The 27,574-nt window shown below is 42.8% G+C and overlaps 1 protein-coding gene across 10 annotated transcripts in view; it reads right to left on the minus strand.

Moving 5' to 3' along the window:
- The window catches only part of LOC147024911 (SH3 domain-containing kinase-binding protein 1-like), a 72,197-nt gene that overhangs the window by 25,714 nt on the left and 18,909 nt on the right, over positions 1-27,574 (minus strand). For 4 of the 10 annotated variants that reach the window (XM_085885297.1, XM_085885290.1, XM_085885289.1 and 1 more), the window contains 3 exons: positions 27,386-27,487; positions 14,329-14,430; positions 7,508-7,538 (listed from right to left, as the gene is read on the minus strand). In XM_085885297.1, the coding sequence (XP_085741423.1) occupies positions 7,508-7,538; positions 14,329-14,384 (87 nt within the window). In that variant the 5' untranslated portion in view covers positions 14,385-14,430; positions 27,386-27,487. Of the gene's footprint in view, positions 1-7,507; positions 7,539-9,749; positions 9,897-13,102; positions 13,148-14,328; positions 14,437-27,385; positions 27,488-27,574 lie in introns of those variants that run through there. The other 6 variants (XM_085885295.1, XM_085885296.1, XM_085885293.1 and 3 more) reach the window with 5 other exon arrangements.

Genomic DNA, 27,574 nt, shown 5'->3' on the forward strand with positions numbered 1-27,574 from the left:
ACAATGGAACCCATGGACCAGGGATTGAACATTAATCCATCCCCTGCCAAGAAGAAACGCTCCTTACAGTATGACAAAACTGTTTGCATCATATGCCTGAAGAGAGGCATTGACAAATTGCCCGACGCCAGATCACAAGGCCTGGACAAATTATTTTCTTGGATGAGGGACATGAACCAATTGATGATGCATAAAGATCTGCTCGAGAGCACGGAGCAGTGACAGAGTCCAACTTCAGTGTGCCTGTCATTTGTCATCACCCGTGTCGTCAAAAATACCCATGAAAGGCTGCACATCGCGAATCGAGGCAGTGAAGGACCATCTAACTTAGCAGGAGTCCCTCAAAGAACATCAAGGTCTCACTCAGTCCCATTTAACAGATACAAATGCATCATCTGTAGTTGTGTCAAGAAACATGGCGACTCCAAATTGATAAACATCGTCACACCAACAGTGAAAACAGCACCACAGTCTGTTGCACAAAGGATTGGTGACATTTCATTGCTGGCAAACGTATTTGGTTTTGAACATGAGGCCCAAGAAAGGAAATACCATAAACAAGCAGTCATAGACTGGTACTTATGAAATCGTCAACTTGACCTCTGACTTTGTCTAATAAAATCTGTCTCTGGAGAAGGTAGCGACGCAAACCAGAAGTTTCTACCATGATTCTGTACCAAACCATCAAAAATTGAATTTTTGACCTCACTGTGACCTTGACCTTTGACCGATTTTGACCAAAATCTAATCAGCACTAGCCATCACCCTCCTGAATCATGTGGTGTAATTTGACATTGGTAGCTTCTTCCGTTCTCGAGTTATCGTGCCTACAAACAAACAAACAAACAAGCAGTCATAGACTGGTACTTACGAAATCGTCAACTTGACCTCTGACCTTGTCTAATAAAAGCTGTCTCTCGAGAAGGTCGTGACGCAAACTAGAAGTTTCTACGATGATTCTGTACCAAACCATCAAAAATCGAATGTTTTGGATGTTTGACCTCACTGTGACCTTGACCGTTGACCGATTTTGACCAAAACCTAATCAGCACTAGCCATCACCCTCCTGAATCACGTGGTGTAATTTGACATTGGTAGCTTCTTCCGTTCTTGAGTTATCAGTACCAAACCATCAAAAATCGGATGTTTGACCTCACTGTGACCTTGACCTTTGACCGATTTCGACCAAAATCTAATCAGCACTAGCCATCACCCTCCTGAATCACGTGATGTAATTTGACATTGGTAGCTTCTTCCATTCTCGAGTTATCGTGCCTACAAACAAACAAACATACAAACAAACAAACAGAAACGGAAATCATCAATATACTTACGAAATCTTTAGATTTCGTAAGTAACAAACAAACAAGCAGTCATAGACTGGTACTTACGAAATCGTCAACTTGACCTCTGACCTTGTGTAATAAAAGCTGTCTCGAGAGAAGGTCGCGACGCAAACTAGAAGTTTCTACGATGATTCTGCACCAAACCATCAAAAATCGAATGTTTTGGATGTTTGACCTCACTGTGACCTTGACCTTTGACTGATTTTGACCAAAATCTAATCAGCACTAGCCATCACCCTCCTGAATCATGTGGTGTAATTTGACATTGGTAGCTTCTTCCGTTCTCGAGTTATCATGCCTACAAACAAACAAACAAACAAACAAACAAACAGAAACGGAAGGCATCAATATACTTAATCTAAATCTAAAGATTTCGTAAGTAAAAATATGTCTAGCCCAGATACTAACAAGAGCTGATCGCCTGAAACGTACAAGTGTGGACACATCCGTGGAAAATGCAGATGTATTTTCTAGATCACTTGATTTGCTGCTTCTTGATATACAAAAAGATGTACAGAGTGGTTTGGCCTATGATATGAATGCATTCTTGCAAATCTACTGAAATCACCTAATATAGTGTGGTCATGGAGACGGTCAAAATTATCTCGCTAAAAGCTGAAGAAACACCCTCTGAAGCACTTCGGGCAAGCGGTCAAGTTTTAGTCGCAAAAAAAGGTCCATCAAGCATAACTGGTGTCCAGTACACAGGTTGACATAAAGGTTGCAATCAACAAGATCGCAAGACTCAAGAGGATGTCTTCTGAGCAAGGAGTCACCGAGGACTTAGCCTTGCAACACGAACCAGAACGTTTAGCTTCACTTCATACTGCACTGAGCCTTCGAAGAGCAGCACGTCAGTGCCAAGGGCTGGCAATCAACCCATCAATAGGCATACACGACGTCTGTGCCGCGGGACCTGAAAGCGTAGTCCCTGAAGATCTTTGCAAGTTCCCCAGCTTGCTGATGTTTGAGAAACCACGGGAAATCAAACTAGACACAGAAGTGCAAAACAGTGAGCCTGGTGTAAACTCAGTGGTTAGGGTGGCTGGTTTGGGATCTTAGGGTCTTGAGTTTGAGTCCTGTTATCCGCTGAATTAACACCAGGTGGGGTTGAGTCAGCCGTCATCCTTCCGAGGTCGGTGAAATGAGTACCGGTATACTGGTTTAGGGGCACGGCATCAGCAATAGTTGCGCCCCAAAAAAATTATAGCTACCTGGCAGCCAAGCTGCCGTATGCAAGAAGAAGAAGAAGAAGAAGAAGAAGAAGAAGAAGAAGAAGAAGAAGAAGAAGAAGTGCACAACAAGGTTCTACTCGTCACCCAATGTATCATTTACAATGATTCGTATTCCAGATGCAAAACACCGAAACACATTGGATTAAAGAGGGAAAGATGAAATCATTGGATTCTGATTGACAATTGTTTGGTATATCACTCGTGTTATCGAAAGAGAGAAAGATTGACCTTCAGCAGCTATTCAGGTATGAACTTTCTAGTAGGCCCTTAACTACTGCTAACGCAGTTGGATCACTCGCAAAAACGAACAAGGCACATCTGCTGAGAGATTTGGAAGGTTTGCTATCGTCGTCAGTGGACCAGCAGTCATTCCTGATCCAACTCAGACCTGAAATTCAGTCACATAAAGCAGTTTTCTTGGATTACATGGCCTGTGTCTCCATACGTTAATGTCACGTGCTGGCATCAAAACTACAAGTGATCTCGTTGATGGACTACAAGAGTTTATCGAGGGTGCTTTCAGAGAAGGTGACGTCATACGTGTTATTGCCAATAGATATGACGTGGAACAGTCCATCAAGGCTGATGAGCGCACGAGAAGATGTCAGAATGTGAAATCCCCAGAAGTTTGAATCCAGTCAAGGGACCAGGTGTTTCCCTGAAATGTCAAGGCATTTTTGAGCAATCCTAAGAACAAAAGACAACTTCAATGACTTTACCTGCAATAAAATGGCAGACGACATGGGCGAACGATGAGCAAAAACCCAAAGTTTAGATCTAGCAGGTGGGTTCGTGAACCACTAGAAAGTAGCGTGCATCGCTACAAATCAGACGGTGGATCTACATGAGATTTATAGCAATCAAGAGGAAGCGGATAGCTGGTTTGTATCTACATGTGTGTTACTCCCCCACTTGATTCCAAACTCGGCACGCTGTTATCTGGTCACCAGATACAAATGTGTTGGTCTTGGCGATGCACTTCGAAGATGCTTTCCCTGGAAAGATGTGTTCCAAATACTGTTAACAGGACGGGGAGTAGGATTCATTTCATTTGATGCCATTTGTGAAAAGCTTGACGACCCAATTACGAAGCTACTCTTACCATTCCATGCGCTTACGGGGTGTGACAATACAAGTTGCTTCAAAGGAAGGGGAAAGAAGAGTGGTTGGAAAAAATCTCTCAACTGACCCTGAAAGATTTCAGCAGTTGACGACACTTGGAGAAAGTTTTGATCTGCCAACCAAAGTCAGATCCAAAGCTACTGAGCTGGTTCATTATTTGTTTCTTTGACTTTTTATTTTTATTTTTCCAAAAAATTGGTGCGAGTGGGTGCAATTTGTTTATTCTTTTTATTTATATCCTTGGCAAAAATAAAAAATAAAAAATCATGGGGTTAGGAGGACATTTTGCACTCATTTTCCGTTTTCTTTCGTAATTTCACAAATTGTGAGACCAAAAATATAGATCTGAGTAGTTTTCAAAGACTTTTCTTTCAAAAATAGTGCAGCATGCTGAATTCTGTTTATTTCACAACAACAGCACTGATTGTAACATCTGCAAATGCTTTTATGATGTTGGAAAAAACACTTTTGAAGAAATATTATTGAGAGAAGTTGAAGCAACTACAAGCTCGGAACTTATCTTATATTATATTATATTATATTATATTATATTATATTATATTATACTAACAGAGTACCTGCCCTACAGGCAATCTTGTTTCAATTATGCAACACGTTCTTCTGACGCATATCTTTATTTGGGTGGTGTATCGGCAAGTTACAGCTCTGTATACACAAAAAATATTAATAACCCGGGTTACGTGCATGAAGCAAAAACATACCGACTGCTTATAATTCAAAACGCCTCACTGCACTGGAAAACGTGGGGACAGGAATACTGTAAATGTTGGGGACTTGTAATACCCTCCCCCACCTGGAGGCGGCGCGACACGCTACACATTTACATAGAGAATTCACTTCCTCCACTCACTCCCCCCCAAAACCTCCGGCAAAGATAGAAACACCCCTATACATTAATTGGGGTCATGCTGATCATTTCTAGTAAGTCTGGATGTAATCAGCCCAAAACTGTAGGAGGAGTGGCGTGACACACACACACACACACACACACACACACACACACACACACACACACACACACACACACACACACACACACACACACACACACACACACACACACACACACACACACCAGTCCATGAATTATAGCAAGGATGTGTTTGATGAATTGAGTGAAATTTTTGTCCAAAATGATACTTGGCATTTGGTTGCTTAAAGAGTCCTGTATTTGCTCTTGATATTCACCAGGATAGGACATGATGTATAGGAAAATTAGTCCTCTGTCCTATACAATGCCTGGCATTCAAAAGTATTCTTCTCGATGAAAGATTATCCGAAAACACAACTACATCCCTTTGTTTTTAATGTGCGCCAAATTGGCCAAAGCGAGCTAAAGGCGACCTATGTCAGACCCTCATACATTTTTACCTGCCACTCCTCTATTCATGCAACATACTGTTACGGTTGTGGGGGTAGATGGAGGAATTTAATAGGAAAGGTAGGATTCAATGGAGTTGTTTGGTCCACAGACGTGTAAGGAGACATCTCGATGTAATTAAGTAGGGAAACTGTGAGCGAAAGTGTTACGTGTCACCACATGGGGTGGGTGGTGCGGTGTTAATTAGATAGGAATTAAGGATAAGTTCCCCCAGTATGTAATTTCCCCCCTGTGACTTTTATCTCTGTTTTTGTATTAGAAACCATGGAACAATGACGTTTTTATAACATGACCAAGTTGGCAAGAAGCCCCACCTCCGAGGGTGATGGCGGGCGAAGTCACCCCCCTGAGGCTGATGCTTGATGGACGTGACGTTAGTGGCAGGAATAAGAAGACAGCGTAGGAGGCAGGCGATCAGAGAGGACAGGAAAGCAGCTCGTAGCAGAGTTCGGGGGGAACAGACGAGTGCCGAGTGAGGGATGCACTTGGTCAAGAGAGAACGTAGCTAGGAGATGGCCTGTAGGAACAGGGCTTTCCTTCGACGCATGAGGAAGACTGCACCATTCTTGTATTCATGCTGAGGCTATTTGGCTCGCGTACTGAGTAAGACGCTGGCCTTTGGCTCCTGGTTGGGTCGTGAGAGACGGATCTCGGAACCTCGTGTATGCCACCAAAGGGGACGGCGCCTTTCTGCAAAGAGCGTATCGGCAGACGCGATAGACAAAGAAGCTGCATGACGGTCGGTGAGCCTTGGTGTTAAAAACTGCCGCCAAATTTCCTGATGAACGTTCCCGCTGCGAGAGAGTGGCTTGCTGTCATTTTGCGCACGTTTGCACGTGCAAATAGAAGAGCCTCGATTCCACGTTCCATAAAGACCATCTCTGGACCAAGCTAAGTGCCAGAATTAAGGAAGGATTTTCTTTGGTTTCGTTTCCCCTTGTCTGTATTTAAGCCTGTGTAGAGGTGCCACGATTTTCGACATTAGGATTAATTTACCTCATGTATTATTATATTCTGATTATTGTTCCTTGTAAATATATCTCTTGTCATTAGATTCCCGTGTTTATTTTAGGTTGCTGTGTCTGTGTATTTGTCATGGGGTTTGAGTATAACCCCCTCCCCCCCCCCCCGTGCATCCATCTGTGCCTCCGTCGCTCCGCCATTGCGCCCCATCCCTGCAGCGTGCGTTATTATCTCTGAGGATCAACGTGTCCGCCTCCTATTAAGGAAAAAAACAGCGCAGCTATCTGGGCTGGTGGTGTTAACTGCCTGCCACCACAATTTAGGTTAGGGGGATTAACCTGGACTGCCAGCTCCACGAAAATACTTTGTCTGAAAGCTGGGATCCTCATCTTTGTTGTGGTATCATTAAACCTTTTCTAACAGAGGTGTGCAACAGGGCCACCAAATAGCTCATTTGGCTCTAGGGATATATATATATATATATATATATATATATATATATATATATATATATATATATATATATATATATATATATATATATATATATATATATATATATATATATATATATATATATATATATATATATATATATATATATATATATATATATAGATATATATATATATATATATATATATATATATATATATATATATATATATATATATATATATATATATATATATATATATATCAAAAAAATCTCATCAAAATCTCCTGATCAGCCAATCATCTTCTCTTATTATTATTCGTGTCCAAAATCTAGATTCAGGGAAGAGTAAGGAGTAGGAAGGTAAAAAGGCACGTTAGGGTTAGTGTACAGGATATCTCAAAAAGTTGTTGACGGATCTGGATGAAATTTTGTGGACAGGTTGGGTGTGTGACGAGGACGAATTTATTATATTTTGGTGAAGATCCGAATCCGGATCTGGATACGATCATTATTTAATTATTAAAGTGATTCTTCACCATTGAGAGATAGGGCCGAAAACGATATAATACTGTATTGCATGATGCTTGAAAAATGTTTTGGGCCCGATATGTTCTCGTGGATCAGGCATTACGTGGTGGAGGTACGTGCTCTACCGCGTGCCCCTTTCACTTTCCTTCTTCCACTTCTTGAAAATTTCTGCATTCTGTCACTACCTATGTCTATGTGTTTCTTCTACTCACTTGCTCTGCGCATGCATGCACACACACACACACACACACACACACACACACACACACACACACACACACACACACACACACACACACACACACACACACACACACACACACACACACACACACACACACACACACACACACACACACCTTGAAAAAAAAAACTTGGAGACAAGGACATGTTCTTTCTGGAAAAAAGGAAAACCATTCTTCTGTTCTGTTTCACATCAAGGCTACATTTTAAAAAGATCGTTTTAACTCACCGAGTGAAGGTTCTTCATTCCCACTTGGTTCCTGATAAATGACAGTTACAAGAACACAGGTTATGATCATGGTGATCTTCATGTGTAATAGTTACATGACCATATCAACCGTAGGATCGACGCTTTCATTGGTGACAGAATGAAAGAAGAACACAGCCAAGGAAAGAATAAATCAGAATAGTTTTAGAATTCATGCTCAACAGTCCTGCACTCGACAAGAGTGTGCGTGCGTGCATGCGCGTGTGTGTGTGTGTGTGTGTGATGCTTTTTTTGGTTTATTATGCAAAAATTCCATTCCCTTGGACCAATTGCCCCAAAATTTGCTGTCCACATTATCGTAACATGTGCTGGGTCAACATCACAATAAAAACAGATTGCAATTCTTCATCAAATTTATGTTAAAATAAATAAATAATGGTGTTCTGAGTGATTGAGCATCATCCGACCTTGCCAGGGAAAGGGGCGGAGCTTGGCTTACAGGTCAATTCGGCAAGGAGAGGGGCGGAGCATGGCTTATGCCTCAATATGGCAGGGAGAGGGGCGGAGCTTGGCTTATGCCTCAATATGGCAGTGAGAGGGGCGGAGCTTGGCTTATGCCTCAATATGGCAGTGAGAGGGGCGGAGCTTGGCTTATGCTTCAATTTGGCAGGGAGAGGGGCGGAGCTTGGCTTATGCCTCAATTCGGCAGTGAGAGGGGCGGAGCTTGGCTTATGCCTCAATATGGCAGTGACAGGCGGAGCTTGGCTTATGCCTCAATATGGCAGTGAGAGGGGCGGAGCTTGGCTTATTCCTCAATTCCGCAGGGAGAGGGGTGGAGCTTGGCTTATGCCTCAATATGGCAGTGAGAGGGGCGGAGCTTGGCTTACAGGTCAATTCGGCAGTGAGAGGGGCGGAGCTTGGCTTACACGTCAATTCGGCAGTGAGAGGGGCGGAGCTTGGCTTACAGGTCAATTCGGCAGTGGGAGGGGCGGAGCTTGGCTTACAGGTCAATTCAGCAGTGAGAGGGGCGGGGCTTGGCTTACAGGTCAATTCGGCAGTGAGAGGGGCGGAGCTTGGCTTACGCCTCGACATGGCATGGAGAAGGGCGGAGCTTGACTTATGCCTCGACATGGCAGAGAGGGGGCGGATCTTAGCTTACGTCGAGACACTACTGAGTCGTCTTCGAAAGTTTGAAGATGAATTAGTATTTGTCAGGAATCGAACTACTGTAATTGTATTTAAGTATTTATATTTTGTATTCAGAATGGAAATGAATATACAGTGTCCACGTTCGCCACATGCCGACACTGAGGGTAAATAGTCATTGTATGATCCTGTACAACCTCGAAAAAGGAAATGAGGCCAATTGCTATGTTACACTCCTAGTTAATATTCATTACAGCTCTAAATATCAATCTTCTTGACGGTTTACTAAAGTAAAAAAAATAACCCGATCTTGATTGGGTGACCCAACCCTGGTTGGGTACACCAACTTGTTATAAATACGTCACCCTTGGGCGATGCGGTGCAATTGGGAAATGGTTAGCAGGTGGTTATTAATCTATTCCAGGTTTCTCTGCACAACCTGCGCTAAGTGCCAGCAAGAGGTGTGATGTATATTTGAACATATTGTTGTGGATGTGGCACGGATAACTCCGAAAAGGCTGACACTTCTTTAAAAAAAAGAAAAAAAGCCAAGGATGCTGTCTACAACACTCACCTTTGATCGGATCCTCATGCCCAGTGTCGGTTTACCACACCGGCAAAATGACTGAAGTAGATGGGGAACCGTGCCAGTGGTCGTGCAACAGATATTAATTGGCCGAGCAAACCAACATTACGTGTTGCGCACAATCGTGTATCAAAGGCAAATCAACCGCTTGGACTAATAACCCCAGGAGCGCGATCTCAGACCAAAACCCAACATGGTAAGTCATGACATAATGCTAAATCTTTCATAAGCTTATTACAAGCAGGGCAGAAATTGGCAGGATAAATGGCAGTTCAGATTCAAACAAGGAATTTATGGAGAAAACCCAGGAATAGTTGATGCAGGCAATTTACACAATACACAGGTATGCATACATTTGCCCTTGTCTCCTACGCAACAAACGCACAATCGGATGCCTTAAATGAATGACTTGCAATCTAAAACAAAGGCGCCAGACACCCGAAGAAATTAGGGAGTGAGGTAGGAGGAGGGGTGAGAAGTATTAGCGATGAGAAAGAAGTAGTGAGGGGTTGTCTTTGTGCTCCAATACACCTCCCACAACCCGTATGGACTGTGGCTGCCCAATGGTCCAGTGATTTTGGCTCGCCTCCTGCACGCTCTCTCCCAGGTTTCTCCCTCCGCTCAGTTAGCGCTCCCATCGTCTGAGGCACTCAATGATCTTTGGCTGATTGCGCTGGTCTGCACAGATCGAGTGAGAATAACAGAGAGTGATGAGAGGTGAGGCGGGCTTTGCTGTGACCGGGCGGTGTGACGAAGGTGCGCCGGGGCTTGGTATTGGTGTCCATGTGTGACGTGAAAAGCCGTGAAGAATACAAAAAGAACGAGTCGAAAAGACAACAAAGTGTAAAGAGCGTCAGGAAGTGAATAAGTGTGAAATTTTGAAAGGAAAGTCAGAAAGAGGGTTGTAAAGGGCATCTGAAGTGAGGTCGGGATGAGCAAGTGAGCGAGTGAAGAAGTGCAGAATCTCTCCAATATGTCAGAATCTCTCTAATCTGTCATTTCCTTCCCCTCCCATTTCATCTGGCAGCTCCAAGACCCCCATTAGTGCAGGACTCATGACAGCGGTCGGAGCCTCCCTGTTGGTGATTGGCTGGGTCCCATCCCTTTGCCCAGCAATGGAGTTTGATTGGTGAAGCGGGGCCTTTCTGGAAGTTTTTTTCCATGAGGTTCCTCATCAACCTCCCCCTCAAGCTGATTGCATCATATTCTCTGCTAGAGTGAAGGATGTGGGGATGATGTCATCTGTGTGCATGTGTGTGTTGCTGGTGGGAAATGATTTCACTGTAAAAAGGAAAGAAAAGGAACTTAAGCTAACTCACATTCCAATGCATATCTTGTTGTTCTTCTTTCGGCTGCTCCCGTTAGGGGTCGCCACAGCGGATCATCCATTATGATCCGCATACTGATTTGGCACAGGTTTTACACCGGATGCCCTTCCTGACGCAACCCTGGTCGCCTCTTACGACACAGGGATAAGGATTGGGTTTCGCCATGATTCTGGGCTGCCCTACACCCTCTCATAGCGCGGCCCAGCACAGAGCCCCCGTCCTCAAGCGATCCTCCAACCCAAGCCTCCGAGTAGCCGGATTACAGGCGCACGCCACTACGCCCGGTATTCCAATGCATATCTATCCACATGAATCGATATCTCTCAATTGCTAAACAGAATTCTCAGACATAACTCGATTTAATCTATGTGGATGTGCTTTGTCCTTCCCAGGGGCTCAAAAACTGTCACAATACGATTTTGTGTATCTGCTTCCTATGGCTGGATGGAATTCACGGTTACTTTAACCAAACCAGCTGAATGATTGGTTGGTAGGTTGGTTTAAAGAGGGACTGAGGGCAGAGAGGAGGGACAATTAAAGGGAGATCCATTGGCAACAGTTCGAACTATTTGGAGAAAGTTGAGAAGATTTGCAGAAGTTGGTTTGCAATTGACGCAAGGAAGAGGGTCGAGGGGGAGAGGAATAGTGTCATGAGTGGAGATTGCCTTGGACACCATATTTGTTTTACTCCTTTCACCCCCATTATATTTCTCCCTCAACCCTTTTTAACATATTTGTTCCTTCTCCTAGCCTGTAGCATTAAAAGAAGAAGTGCTTACTATGGCTTCAGTATCTATTATTCTGAACTTGCATTATTAAGAGCTACACCCTCAGGATGTTGTAAACTGCCACCCATTGTTGCATGACAATTATAGTCATGTTGTAGGATTGTTTTTTTAATATAAATCGTTTTCAAGCTGCTTCTTCTTGACTGTGAATCTCTCGTCGATAAGTTATGTCTGGTGCAAGTAGTGTCAGAAGTCTTGGGTTTGCAAACTGATTGGAACTTTCACCCATAGGGGGCAAATGGGAGTCGGGTCTGCGATAGTGCCCTCTGTTGTAAATGTATATTTTTGTTTTGGAGAATCTGCATTCACTCGTTAACTTTGAATGTTGTGCTGTGTGAAGAAACTGTTGATGCAGAAGGAGTTGCACCACCAGAGTGCAGGACTGAGCACGAGTTAAAGAAGGAACGAACAGTGAGTGCAGATTATAAGGAAGAGATTGCCCTGAATGCAGCCATTGCCCAGATGTTGGTTAGTTTGTTAACCAGGTGGATGTAATATCAATACAAGCAGGTTCAATGAATGGCCCAAGACGATCATCATGAAAGAAAAACATGGACATACAAAATGACTGAAGGCTCAAATGAACAGTGATATGTTCACCTTGAAAACTGATATGATGAACCCAGGAGATGCTAAAAGAGATGGTAATGTGAGCCCCTTTAAAACGATTACAATAATGAATAGTTAACGCCAGGAGCTTGAAAATGGATTTGACGAACTACATTAGATATTGAAATGAAGGCAATCATGAATCCATTGAGTGTGAAGATAAGTGATAAATATAAAATCTCAGATCCTATAATTTCCCGCCATTTTGTTCAATACGTCCATCGTAGAAGAGAGGTTGTGGTGTGGAATTGTGGGGCACAGACGAGAAAGTCTCCCTCACTAGTTAGCACAGAGCTTCTTCTTTCGAATGCAGCACAAGGCTACGGGGTAGCATCATTGGCCAGGGTGTGATTGTGCCGCTGATGCAATGCCCTCTTGTAGGTTATGGCATGAATTTGTAAGATGTTAATGGTGCCAGCGACAGCTCGCCTTCTATTCACGGACACCGTTGGGTCTTTAGCATCCACCAACTAATGCCTGCAGACGGGATTCCCAGTTTGACGTCCATCCGAGGGATGGCACACACACATTGATGAATCACCTGCATGTGAAACACCAGTATGACAGTTTATAACTGGGCCAGGATTCAAACCCAGGCTGCATGGCTTAGAGGCGAGTATGTGCACTTCTGGAGCTTAGACTCTCGAGCATCTTGCCAACCCTGGCACAGAGCGAGAAAGCTGAATTGCCTTAACAGGTCCCAATCATAACATCTTGGGGAATTGCGACTGTGTTTGTACTGTACTCAGTACTGCACAACAGTATTCACATTGTACATATACAGTAAGCAGTATTATGCACATTGTATTTGCTGAGTAAATTCATTGAAGAAACATATGCGCCTTTGTTGAAGGACAACGTTGCCATCTGTGGTATTAATTGCTTCTATCATTGCCAGAGCACCCATTATGGCGTCATTGCCATGCAAATGCACCCAAGCAGAAGATTTGAATCTTGTGGACAGGAAACTAAATCAGAACTTGGACAAAAAGTTTCAGTTGAATAGCCTTCAAGTTTACATATGCATAATCAGGAGACAATCGTACATCTGCTTATCAAATTTTGAACGCACTTGTGTGACAATTTTTAATTATAAACACCCGTTTTGGGGGTGGTGAACGGCTGTCCTGATAGTGTGGTGCAGAGGTACCACATTTACCTTGGAGCTGTCTTTTTGGGGTTCGATTCTTGACCCAACTCGAACCTGTCGGATTGAGGAATGGCAATATTCATGTCCACACCCTACAGTTTGTACATTGAGCCGGATGCCCCCATCTGCTCGTGCCAGCTGCTCGGTGGATTTTAAAGATCCCTCTGTGTATTCGACAAAGATTAGGTGATTATCACCGGCACCCTGAAGTCTGAACAAGTTACAAATTCCTGCCCAAATCACCTTCAGTAGAACTCAGGCCGAGCCAAGTGGTTCGTGAAACACGTGGTGAAAAATACGTTCCCCCGACTGACCACACAAGAATCTGGGAACATTTAGGGCTATGAACAAAGTTAGCGGCTGTTCAAATAAGACGATTAACAAGTTAAAAAAAAAAAAAAAAAAATATATATATATATATATATATATATATATATATATATATATATATATATATATATATATATATATATATAAACTGTCATAGCCCCCATGTTTTTTCGTAATTTTGCTGTACGGAGTTAAAAGGAGTTAACTAAAGGGATAGCCCATATTTATGTACAACTGAAATGGCCACCAGTTTACCAGTTGGCTATCTTTGATCAGATCTCAAAATAAAGTGAGGTGTATGTGTATGCCGTCATGTACTCGGCTTGTGCCAAGTTTGAACAAAATCGCATCATGCATGTCTGAGAAATGGTTGGGGACACATTTTAAGCAACAAAATGGCTGCCAGTCGGCCATCTTAGATCTGATATCGAAAGTAAAAGACATGCTTATGCAAGCCATCGTTCCTTATCTGTGTGCCAAGTTTAAACATCGGTTCATACATTTCCGAGACGTGTTCAACTTTGGGTTTTTTTACAATGAAGATAGCCGCCATTCGGCCATCTTTGATCGCATTGCGAAAGAAAATGATGTGCATATGTATACCATCATGCGTTGGCTTTGTGCTGCATACGAATAAATTCGGTTCATACATGTCTGGGATATCGTTGAGGACGTATGTACACATGCACGCACGGACACGAAAATCGAGACCAAATTCATCAGCCCCCATTTTGGACAAAGTCCAATGGGGCCTAATAAAGATTTTAAAGGTGGGATAAAAAAAAATTACCGCATTTGCTGCAGCGTCTTTTACGCCACTTTAATTAAGTCCAATGGGGGGGCTAATAACACAATTGTACAATTTCCAAGTAAAATATTGTGAATGTGAAAGATTCAAAACTCACAGCATCTTGAGACAGTACTTTGACGAAATTTTGTGGAAATATTCCTGGTTTTCCATTTTTCTCCATTATTCGACCTTCCCACCATCCATCTTCTCCAATGTTCTGCACAAACAAAAGGTCTTCGATTTTTAGCATCCAAGGTTCTAAAGAGACACAAACTCACCTCCATTCATTACCTCCACGACCGTAGGTGAACCCAGGACATGTTTTCACCCGTCTATTTATTTATCTGTGAACAGGATATCTCAAAAAGTTGTGGATGCGTTCTGGCAAAGCTAGCTAGATGAGTTGGTTTAGGTGACAAGAACAAGCGGATTGGATTTTGGTTCAGGTACGGATTCAGATCCGACCTATCAGTGGGATACAAAATATAAACTGCTGAGCTTGATGTCGGTACGCGCTCTCCAGAGTGCTGTTATAGTTACCTTTTGAAACACCACCAAATTTGGTTAAATTCTGCTTTCTAGTTAAAGTTTGGTTAAATGAATTGAAATGGGTGTTGTACTGACTGGGTGCACAGGAAGGTTTTAAGGAGGTGAAAACAAATTCATAGTCCCAGTGGTTCAGGGTGGGGAAGGACCCCAATTCTCTCTGTAAATATGTGTTGTGGAGTGTAGTCTGGTTACATCCGATATTAAATGCTTAGTAAAATACGCCATAAAACATCAAAAAGTGGGGAGTTAACCCGCCCGTAAAGACAGATTCTTTGATGCTAATGTAAACGTCACAGAAATAATATGATATTGCCCATCACTTTCAATGCTTAGTTGATTTACTCATTTATTTTGATCACATTGAAGGGTCGTTGCAATTGTTGTGGCAAACATTCAAGGCGGTTGTGGACCAGGAATGCATAATTATTTAAATAATGATGGTTATCTATCACACGAAAACTTGCAATTTCGTATCTGTCTGTCCAGTCTGTCTGTCTGTGACACATTCGGCCATTACTTATTCGATCTCAACCAAACTTGCCAGGGGGACAAAGGGTCACATGACTGAGGTTGTGGCAACTTAACTTGCCACCCACCCTAAGAGGGATTTCCACATTGGACGAACACTGTGTTAGGGTGTATATAAATAGCTCAGCTTGGCATTTTGTGGGGTACAATACCAACTGAAGTAAAAATTATTGTAACCACAAACTAGTCTGTCAAGTCTTTCCAACGTATGATTACCTTTTTAAACAGTCACAACAGTTAGCTTTTGAACAGTTGGATTTAGAGCAAACCAGGGTTGTGTTCCATTGCCAATCAGCTTGCTTGCGTTGTCAAACTAGCCATTCCTTATCAACTGTTTCATTGGAGTGCTTGAGTGCTTTGAGCCACTTGGAGAGCTTAAGCCACTTGGTGAGCGCTCTACAAGCTCATTTGTAATTGAACACACTCCTGACGTCCTTGAAGCATTCTATGCATTCTATGTCAAGAACATGGGAATGATTGTGACTGTTAAAGAATAATAATAACAACAATAATAACAAGAGCGGTAAATGTTTTGTGATTCATGCCCCCTACCGATGTGATCCTTTTTAAGTCCAGAAAGAGCCAGATTTTTTTTAATCCTCGTGGCGGATCTCTAAGTCTTACTCACGTTTGTGGTCTCGCTCTCATTTCAACGTTGTTCTTCATCTTCTTCTTGTGGGCTTTTTTGTTTCACAGCCTACAGTTTTCATCGAAACTTCCTGAAACTTGGCATATATATGTAAAAATACCCTGCGCAGACAGTAACCATCTCCGATTTTGAAAATTCCTCCGAGAAAAAAAAGTTATGACGTCAAAATATCTCCGCTAATGGAAATCGCCTAAAAAATTATCTCCGAAACTAGGCAAGCTTTTTGAATTCTGTTTGCGGAAATCGAACAGGGCATTAGCAGAGATGAATTACCGCACATATGATACATCACTGTGACGTCATATCAATTTTTATGACGTCATTCCTATTTTTGGACATTTTTCGTTTCACGACCCAGAGTTTTCATCGGATCTTCGTGAAACTTGGCATGTATATGCAGAAAGCCCACGCGCAGGCAGTAACCATCTCCGATTTTGGAAATTCTTCCTAGAAAAAAAGTTGACGTCATATCGCCGCTAATGGAAATCGCCTATACCATTATCTCCGAAACTAGGCAAGCTGTTTGAATTTTGTTTGCAGGAATCAAGCCGGGCATTAGCACAGATAATTTATCGCAAACCTGATACACCACAATGACGTCATATTAGTTTTTATGACGTCATCATTAAGAGGACGACAATGTTAGCTCATTTGAGCTTGTTTGCACCATTAAGCACACTCCGCACACCCCTTTATTTTTGTGCGGTGTATAATGGGCACGTTTGATGCTGAAAATAATAAAAATAACCCAACGTACATACATGAAGCAAAACCATGTGTACGGTTTATGTGCATATGTACTGTAATACATTGTGGTTATATACCTGGGATCATTTCAATTGAACTGGGCCACGGACTAACACCCAGGCCTAAGGCCTGCCGATCTGTGCTGTTTCATAGAATGGCGAGGCATGATTTTAATTGAAGTGGAGTTAGGAAAGCTGTCCAGTCAATGGGTGTAAAGCAGTAGGGTGGAGCCGGGGAAGCTGAACACTGACCCATGTATCATATGTGATATTTTCTGAGTCCAAAAAGGGCATTACTCTGTGAAAAATTAACAAAACACCCTGAAACTCGAACTTATTCTGTAACTTATCATAATAAAGCTATGGACCAAGATTCAGTTGAATATATTAGAGGGTATGGAAAAAAAAAGTCTGAAAGACCACAGGTGGGATGGACGGATGGACGGACAGATAGACGGAGAGCAAACTTGTAGTCCTCTGTGGTGAAACTGATAGGAGACTAATAAGATTATGGTATTAACCCACTGCCATCCGTCTGACCAACTGCCACTGCTATCCTACCTCTCACCACCCCCTGGCTACTTCCGGAGGGAGTGGGTCCATCCGTAAAGCCATCCATCCGTCCATGAAGCCTCGGTATATGTGTCTCAATAACATACTGTTTGAACGTCAGTTCCACCCTGACGATACCATCCATCTATCCATTGGGACCATACTCTGTGCAGAGTGTTGATGCTGTCTAAGCAGTCTCCTTGGCTATTGGGCACAATCCTGGATGGGTCGCCACTCCGAAACAGTATACCAGCATGCTGGCACTCATTTTGCCAACCTTGGAAGGATGACAGGCCGAGTTAACCCCACCTGGTATTAATTTAGCAGCTGAGCAGGATTTGAACTCAGGACCCCAGGATCCCAAGCCCACCACCCTAACCATTAAGCCAACACCAGGTATATATTAAGCTGACAACACGTACATTTATTAATTAGGTCAAATAAAAAATACCAGTTGATCATCTGCATTTTTTTGAAAAAAGGAAGGAGGCCCTTTTTATTTGTTGCTGTTATGTTTTTTTCAAAATGGTTGCAGGCTTTTTGTACCCGACAGGTCATGTATCCCCCACCCTCCCAAACCTCCCCCCCAAAAATTACATGAGTCATGTACCAGACATGTCAGTTTTCTTCCTCTAAACAAATATGACATGGGTCATTTCCTCATCAGGTACACACTCACATAGCCTATTAAAAATACAATCCACAGTTCTCAACAAATATACATTAAACGCATGGCGGAATACAAAAAGCTACACACTTCGTGCATATTAAAATGATTGGCCATGCTATCTTTCTATATAGATCTACAGTAAACATTTTATACACATATTTACATGTGTGGGACGTGGACTCACCAGCACTATCTGGTCCAACTCCCAACTAGCAAAATAGGAGAAAACATCACATAGCGAGTGTCACCCATCAAGAACTGTTCCCGTATACAGCGGCTTCAGGACTTTAGTTCCTATCCGAATTTGCAAACAGGTGAAAACCATGTTCAAAAATGAACCTTCAATCATGAAGATGATTTGTCACGTTCACACAATTTGTCTACATTCTACATTTGTCACGTTCACGCAATTTGTCTACATTCTACATTTGTCACGTTCACACAATTTGTCTACATTCTACATTTGTCACGTTCACGCAATTTGTCTACATTCTACATTCGTTGCACAATTTGCTAGATTTAAAACAAGTCGTATTTTGCATAATTTTAATTGAAAGCATGCACTGAATTTTACTGCAGCGGCTGCAATGGAATTTACGTACTCACACATGTACGTACACAGATCAGTATGCTCACGTATCACGCACAGAAAGAGAAATTGTCAGTACAGCTCTTGGTGCTGCAGCTTGGGAGAAGCTATAAAAACTCAACATCAACATTGGGAAAATGATCGATTCAAAGAATGGTGCAAGAGTCACACATGAAGATATGGATTTTTAAGTGGTGAAAACAGCTTCAATATTTGGAACAAGCTGTCCGAGGACAAAGTTCCATCCGGACACGTCCGGAGACAACCTCCCATCCAGACATAAGCACCGCTCGGATGCGTATGGACACAAACACCACCTGGACGTAAACACCGCCCAGACACGTTCAGAAACAAACACCGCCCGGACACGTTTGGAGACAAACATTGTCTGGACACGTTCAGAGATAAACACTGCCTGGATGCGTCTGGAGACAAACATCGCCTGGACACGTCCAGAGACAAACACCTGCCTGGACGCATCCGGAGACAAACACCGCCCAGACATAAACACCGCCTGAACATGTTCGGGATTAAACACCCACCCAGACATGTCTGGAGACAAACTCACGTCCAGACATGAACACCACCCAGACACTTTCGGAGATAAACACCGTCTGGGCATGTCTGGAGCTAAGCTGTCTGGAGACACCCACTGCCCAGACAAGCACAGAGACAAACACTGCCCAGATGCGTCTGGAGCTAAGCTGTCCAAAGACAAACACTGCCCGGACAAGTCAGGAGATAACCACCTTCCGGGCACGTCTGGAGCTAAGCTATCCAGAGACAAACACCGCCCCGACCCATCCGGAGACAAACACCACCTGGACACGTCCGGAGACAAAGTCCATCCAGACATAATCACCACCCGGAGCCAGGACATGTCCAGAGAGAGGAGAGAGATGTGTGGGGGGGGGGTGCTGCTGTGTATTAGGTGGGGGCGGAGCGGAGATGGAACAGAGACAGAGAGACAGAGAGAGAGGGGGCGGGGAGAGAGAGAGGGAGAGAGGGAAGGGTCAGAGAGAGAGAGAGAGAGAGAGAGAGAGAGAGAGAGAGAGAGAGAGAGAGAGAGAGAGAGAGAGAGAGAGAGAGAGAGAGAGAGAGAGAGAGAGAGAGAGAGAGAGAGAGAGAGAGAGAGAGAGAGAGAGAGAGAGAGAGAGAGAGAGAGAGAGAGATGGGTGGGGGTGGGTAGAGTGGAGTTAGCAGAGAGATAATGTTATGTTTTATGTACAACACACCCACACAGACACACAGACACACAGACAGACACACGCACACGCGCGCGCGCGCGCGCGCACACACACACACACACACACACACACACACACACACACACACACACACACACACACACACACACACACATACAGTATTAGTGATTGGCCAATATCAGCAATTCTTCAGGAATCGGCAGATTGGAGTCAGTGTGATTACTGACGTCAGTACGTATTGTATACAACCCAAAACCTTGAGTAGATTTCACCCTTGTTTCGGGGGAATTTCAAAAAACAAAGGATAAAAACAACATTGCATTTGCGACGTTTCAGGGAGATGTGCCTAAACATTAATCTTTATAAACAGCTGCCAATCGGCACGTGACGGGTGGAAAAAAAAATAGCTCTGTAATTTAGAAAACACATTCATACAGGAAATGGCTCAGAAATCGCGTGTAATCAAATATATTTTGCTTTGAAACTCACAAAGAGAAACATAACCTTTGTAAATGGTGTACCTCTACGTTGTAGTAACTGCCAACTATACATCACGATAGGGATACAAACTGTACCGCTATCGACTGTAGGGCATTCGGCAAGTGGCTTAAGCACTCAAGCAAGCACTCCAATTAAATGGTTGATAAGGAACGGTTGGCCATGATCTGGCTGCCTATCATATAGGATCCTTTTAACCTTAAAGCCCGTCTTCACTGCGGCCCGCAGCAGTTGGAGAAATTAAATGAATTAATTTCAATAATGACTTTATCCACAAAATAGTTGGTGTTTAATGTAGTACAGCCCTGGAGACATTGCAAAGTTTAATCGCCCGTGAAATAAACATCGCAGACAATCCACCACATGCCTGCTCATTTGGGCACTCGTCACGTGGTGCATTGCTTCACGAAAACGTTATAACTTTATTTTAAAACATCCATTTTTCACCAGATTTGCTTTGATTCCCTGTAGAGCACCTCACAAAACCTCTGAAAATATAGACACAAGTCTGGCAGACGCTATGGATAAGCAGTTCCTCTGGGGGACAGGGCGCGAGGTCAAGCAGTGAATGCATTAAATAATATAGCTCAATAAAATGACCGTTTTTACAGCCATTTTTCCCTGCTGTGCAGGGGTTGGGCTTTTTCTTGAGGCAATGTTTTTTTTATGGCCGGATGCCCTTCCTGACGCCAACCCTGGTCGCCTCTTATGACACACAGGGATATGGTACACCTATTCTTACCGGGGCATACACCGGGACCAGTACACTGGTACTCATTTCACCGACCTCGGAAGGATGACAGGCTGAGTCAACCCCCTGGTGTTAATTCAGCAGCCAACGGGGCTTGAACTCAGGACCCTGGGATCCCAAGCCACCACCCTAACCACTAAGCCAACACCAGGCTAATATAGCTCAATGAAGCTGGTTAATTTTGACATGTTCCTAAATGTTTTGTTCACTCAATATAATCCTCCAAACAGGAGTAAAAAATAAGTTTAATGCTTTGGGAATTTAACATTTTCTTGTGTATATATGAAGAAGGAGGGTGTATAGGCTTAGTTATTAGACTCATTATTTCTTTAAATTATCAGATTTCACTCAAGATTTCGACACTTATTTAGTCCGGACGATATCCAATTCCCAAAACCGAAATCACATTTCAATGATATACTTGAATTAGTCTGTGAGAGTAGATCGTGGATAATCGAATCATATAATTCATGAAATTGTGCCAAGCTCATAATTTGAAAACTATAGCACTTACAAAAGCGATGTTGACAGCGATTCAGAGTTATGATGAACAGGCATTCGATAATATGAATGATGAAAGTGAAAAAACAAACTTTCATAAGAAATTGTTGCGGCTTGTTCCAAGTTAAGGTGTGGTTGAACAGGCCAAAAAACATGGCAGCTTCAGATCCCAGAAAGGTTGCCGAGGATATGCCTTAAGTCCCCAAAGAGAGCAGTGACCGAGGATGCACCTGATGAAGGATATAATTAAATAAGGCCATTAATTATCTTCTAAAAGGGGGGTTTTAAAACCCAAACACCGAATTTTCACTCATGCACTTCCTTGGCATTTCTTTAGTACGCACACAAAGTTTCAAGCTTCTCGGTTTCATGGTTTTGCAGTTATGGAGGAGACACACTGACATTTATTAGTACAGATGTCCTTCCTTCCATCCCTCTGTCAAAAATGAATAAGAAGAACCTTTTAACCCACCATGATTCGTTCGTTTCTAGTTTGTTGTTATTTCGTTTTTATTATGTTGTTTAAATTTTTACCCTCACCGAAGGATTCGGAGAGGGTATTGCATTTGAGTCCATTTGTTTGTCTGTTTGTCTGCACAGAACTTTGGTGTTTTTCTCCGCAACTGCTTGTCGGATTGAGATGAAATTTTCACCATAGGTGCTACTACTCATGTAGAATGTTCTAATGATAATTATGACATCATAAGTCACATGGTGTGGCAGCCATATTGGAAAAACGGGAAAAATTTGGACCTCTGTATCTCTGAAACTACACGAAGGAAAAAATTGAAATTTGGCATATAGCAAGTAACTCCTCATGGGGAATGAGTAATTTTTTAATGATGTCTTCGGTGCCCTCGTTACAATGTCATCATTGCATGTGTATAACGCTACATCTGACCAGTATAAATTTTTTGAGGGTCATCTTGAGATAAAATGTTCTGCAAAAAATTTTCTGATGACATCATCGGTCACGTGATTTGGCAGCCTTTTTTTATTTTCTTTTTGAAACCTTCAAAAACTTCTCTGAAATGGCTGAAAAGATCGATGTGAAACTTGACACATATGACCGCCTATCCATGAGGAACAAAAAGGTCACACATATGATGTCATCGGTCACATGGTTTGGTAGCCATATTGGATTTACCCTAAAACCTATAAATATACACCACTCGAAAGAAGTCCTGGCGAGGGTTTGCAATCTCTGATTGCTCGTTTTCTTGTTGTGTTAATGTTGCCCTTGCGGAAGGAGAGGGTATTGCATTTGGGTCCATTTGTTTGTTTGTCTGTCTGTGTGTTTGTTTGATTGTCTGTTTGTTTGTCTGTTTGTTTGTTTTTCCGCACAGAACTTTAGTGTTTTTCTCCACAACTGCTTGTTGGATTGAGACAAAATTTTGACTATCGCAGTTCATGTAGAATATTTTATTGATAATTGTGATGTCATAGGTCACGTGGTGTGGCAGCCATGTTGGAAAAACGGGAAAAAAACTTTTGACCGCTGTATTTCTGAAACCACATGGAGGAAAAAATTGAAACTTGGCACATGGCAAGTATTCCTCGTGGGGAATGAGTGTGATTTTTTATGTCATTTGTGCCTTCATTATGACATCATAATAGCATATGTAGATTGCTACATCTGATCAGTATGAAAAATTTTGAGGGTTATCTTGGGATAAAATGGTCCACAGAAGAAAAAAAACTTGATGACGTCATCGGTCAAGTGATTCGGCAGCCATATTGTTTTTAAAAAACAAAAACAAAAATCTTCTTCTCTGAAGTGGCTGAACAGATCGAGGCAAAACTTTACAAGTATGACCGCCTATCCATGAGGAACAAAAGGTTCTCATATATGACATCATAGGTCACATGGTTTGGCAGTCATATTGGATTTACCATAAAACCCATAAAAAAATCTTCTTCTCCAGAACCGTTGGACAGATCGAGGGGAAACTTCACAAACATATTCCCCAGGCCTTGGGGATACCAGGGTATTCACAAATAATTGATGTGACATGGTTTGGCAGACATATTGGATTGAGCAAAAATCTTTAAAAAAGTATTTCTCTTGAATTGCTTAATCAATCGACGTGAAGCCTCAAAATTACGATCAAGTGATGATGAATATATGTTTTAAATTTCAACCCGATCGGACACATGGTCTGGCAGTCAGAATTATTTAATTATTTTTTATCTGGTTTCTTTTTTTTATTTGTTTTTTTTTTGTTGGAATAAGGCTCACTTGGCTGTGCCTGGATGCGTTTGAGGGAAGAGGAGTTGCAGCTGAAATACAAATCCTATCCAGGTTCCTCCTGATGACTTCATCTTTGCTTTTTGCTTATTTGGGTTCTTTCTGATGACTCCATGGCAGGACTGCAACTACAGTATTTGGTCTTCCATTTGATTTGAATTGAATTTATTTCAATCCCATTGTAAATTTAATTGAATAATAATACACGTCAGGGTCAGTTGTCTGATCAAAGTGGGGTTGCATCAAAGTGGGACGTCTTGATACCCGGTCATCACTGCCACCAGTTATAAAGTGGTAGTTCTCGTTTTGTCTCTTATAAATTACGTAACACACCAGTACACAAACACCACACAAACTACAACACACAAAACGACACAAACACCACACAAAGCAGTCCTGGCGAGGGTCTGCAATCTCTGATTGCTCTTTTTCTTCTTTAGTTTGCATCAGGACATTAAGGTCATGCCGCCCTTTGGGGAAGTAACTGGCAGTTCCACCACGTGACCGCTTCACTGCACAGCTTCCTTCGGACAAGGGTGAACCTTTTAAATTTTCGACCCTTTCAACAGCTGAGACCCCTGAGGCCTTTGAAGACCCTTTAGACACCATTAGACAATTATATCCTTTAGACTCTTAAGACCATTCTATACCTTTAGACTCCTTGAGACCTTATATACCCCTAAGACCCTTGAGAACCTTAAGACCCTTAAGACCCCAAGACCCAGAAGAACCCAAGAACCCCCCCATGATCCTGAAGACCTTTAAGATCCCCAAGGGCCTTTTGACCCATAAGATCCCAAAAGACCCCTTTTACCTTTCAGACTCTTTACACCCCTTAAGAGAAGTCCATTTGTACTCCTTAGACGAGGGGTCTCCAACCTTTTTGGGCGGAGGGCCACAAAACCAAAGTGGTGAGGGGCGGAGGGCCGCACCCCCCAAAAAGACACTAAATTCTGGAAAAAAATATAATTAATATGCGGAAATTTAAACAAAAATTAGTGCTGAATATATTTTTCTTGCCAACGAATATGAGAAATGAATAACACTGAACAACAAATTTCAAAAATTTTTTTTTACTGGAGATGTGTAAAGTGATTAAGACTAATTTGGGTACGCTGATTTCAAAAATCATAACCGTTTTGCTGTATCACGTCAGGATTTTCAGGAACAGAAATATTCCCATTGCCTAGAAGTCAGGATTTCAATGAAATTTACATATGTCTTTAACATGTCTATTTCGTACAATTGTTGTTAACTTGTGTTATATTTCTTTCTTTCAGATAAAGATGAGTAGGCGTTCCTGTACCAATCATCCTGACAACTTCTGTTATGTCTGTGGTCGGTATACCAAAAAAGATCAACAGCGAAGTATATCTACAGCAGTGAAAATGAAGGCCGCCTACTTTCACTACTTCGGGTGTAAGGTGGGGGACCAAGAACAGAGCTGGGCACCACACATCTGCTGCACAAGCTGTCACACAACCTTGACTCAGTGGTTGGTGGGCAAGCGCGCGAGCATGCCATTTGCGGTGCCCATGATATGGCGTGAGCCGCAGAATCATCATGATGATTGTTATTTCTGCTGCACAAGCATCGCCGGCTTCAACAAGAAGAATAAAGGTCACATCAAGTACGCTGACTGCGTCTCTGCTCGTAAACCTGTGCCTCACGATGACGAGAACCCCGTTCCAACACCTCCAGCTGATCAGAACATAGCTGTAAGCAGTGGTGAAGAGGATGGTGATGATGAACCTTTTGAACCCGACACTCAAGAATCACACCTTCTGAACCAGGGAGACTTAAATGATCTTGTAAGAGATCTCTCGCTGTCAAAGGCGAAGACAGAGCTGCTTGGATCAAGGCTGCAGCAGTGGAATCTACTTGAACCTAACACCAAGATATCCTTGTTCAGAGCACGTCACAGAGACATGGCTGAGTTCTTTGAGATGGAAGACACGATGACATTCTGCAGTGACATCAACGGTCTGTTGAAAGAACTTGGGTGTGATCACGATCCTGCAGACTGGCGCCTCTTCATCGACTCGGGGAAGAACAGCTTGAAGGCTGTTTTGCTCCACAATGGCAACGAGAAACCGTCAGTCCCACTGGCTCACGCGTTCGGCATGACAGAGACCTATGAGACTATGCGGCAGCTGCTTGATTCCATCAAGTACAATGACTTCAACTGGCACATCTGCGGAGACTTGAAAGTGGTGGCGCTGTTGTTAGGGCTGCAGTCAGGCTACACGAAATACATGTGCTTCCTTTGTCTCTGGGATAGCAGAGACGACAAGAATCACTGGACGAAGAAAGATTGGGAAGAGCGAAAAGAGCATGTACCTGGTCGACACAACGTGAAGCATGTCGCCCTTGTCGACCCAGCCAAGGTTTTCCTTCCACCACTCCACATAAAGCTCGGCTTGATGAAAAGTTTTGTATGGGCAATGGATCTGAATGGGCGTGGGTTTTTATACCTCAAGGAAAAGTTTGGCAACACCTTGTCGGAGGCCAAGATCAAGGCTGGTGTCTTTGTTGGACCGCAAATCCGACAGATTATGAAGGACGAAACTTTTCCGACAACTCTAAACCCCAAAGAGCTGGCAGCGTGGAGGAGCTTCAAAGCTGTGACGGACAACTTCTTGGGGAACGAGCGCGCGGACAACTATGAAGAAATAGTGCAGCAGCTGCTGGAGTCCTTCAGGAAACTTGGCTCCAGGATGTCCCTGAAAATCCATTTCCTACACCAGCACCTGAACTTCTTCCCTGACAACTTGGGAGCAGTCTCGGACGAGCACGGCGAGCGATTCCACCAAGAGATTTCACTCATGGAGACGCGTTACCAAGGGCGGCACAACCCGAACATGATGGGCGATTTCTGCTGGTTCCTGCATCGTGAAACTGACACAGAGCAGCACAAACGCAAAGCCAAATGCCTAAAGCATTTTTAATTACATTCTAGTGGAGTTTTTCTGTAATTTCTATAATTTTGAAGCATTCATGATGAAATAAATGAATAAATGAATTTTTGTAAATTTCATTGAAATCCTGACTTCTAGGCAATGGGAATATTTCTGTTCCTGAAAATCCTGACGTGATACAGCAAAACGGTTATGATTTTTGAAATCAGCGTACCCAAATTAGTCTAAATCACTTTACACATCTCCAGTAAAAATTTTTTGTTGTTCAGTGTAATCGTGTTAAAAACACATGTGTCTAATATGAATCAAAATCATAATAAAAATTACAGAAGGCTTTGATCATTGACCCTGACAAATTGGCAGTATCGCGGGCCGCATTGTAATGTAAACTTCATATGGCACCGCGGGCCGCATAAATCCGTCTAAGGGGCCGCATGTGGCCCACGGGCCACAGGTTGGAGACCCCTGCCTTAGACCTTAACACCATTTAGACCCCTTACACCCTTCAGACCTGTTAAAAATCTGTGACCCTTCACAATTTAGAGCTTTGATTTAGAGCTGAGGCATGAATGTGGGCCTAAGGCGAAATTCCACCCTTCCGCCCCCCACCCCCCTCCAGCTGACCCCATAAGTAAGGTGGGAATAATTGGGGCCATTAAGAAAGTAATGACTATTTTTGCAGCAAAGTGCCAGGTATTGCAATTAACCGGAGGATTTGGGTTTAAAAACGTTCACCTAGGTTACAGTGCATTACATGTTACAAACCGTGTTTGTTATCTCTAATATATCTCCCTTGGTGAGTGACAGCTCATCCTCATTGTCAGCTTGGTAATCATAAAGCGCTTTGCATCTCTTTTGATCTGCAATCTGCAAAACAAGGACAAGATTATTGCTCAACATGCATTTGCAATTGTTGCCAAAGGCAATAAATATTGTTCTTAAGCATGGGCACAA

Source organism: Eptatretus burgeri, chromosome 6, assembly GCF_056783735.1.
Source record: "Eptatretus burgeri isolate ZD-2024b chromosome 6, Ebu_testis_v1, whole genome shotgun sequence".
NCBI classification, from domain to species: domain Eukaryota; kingdom Metazoa; phylum Chordata; class Myxini; order Myxiniformes; family Myxinidae; genus Eptatretus; species Eptatretus burgeri.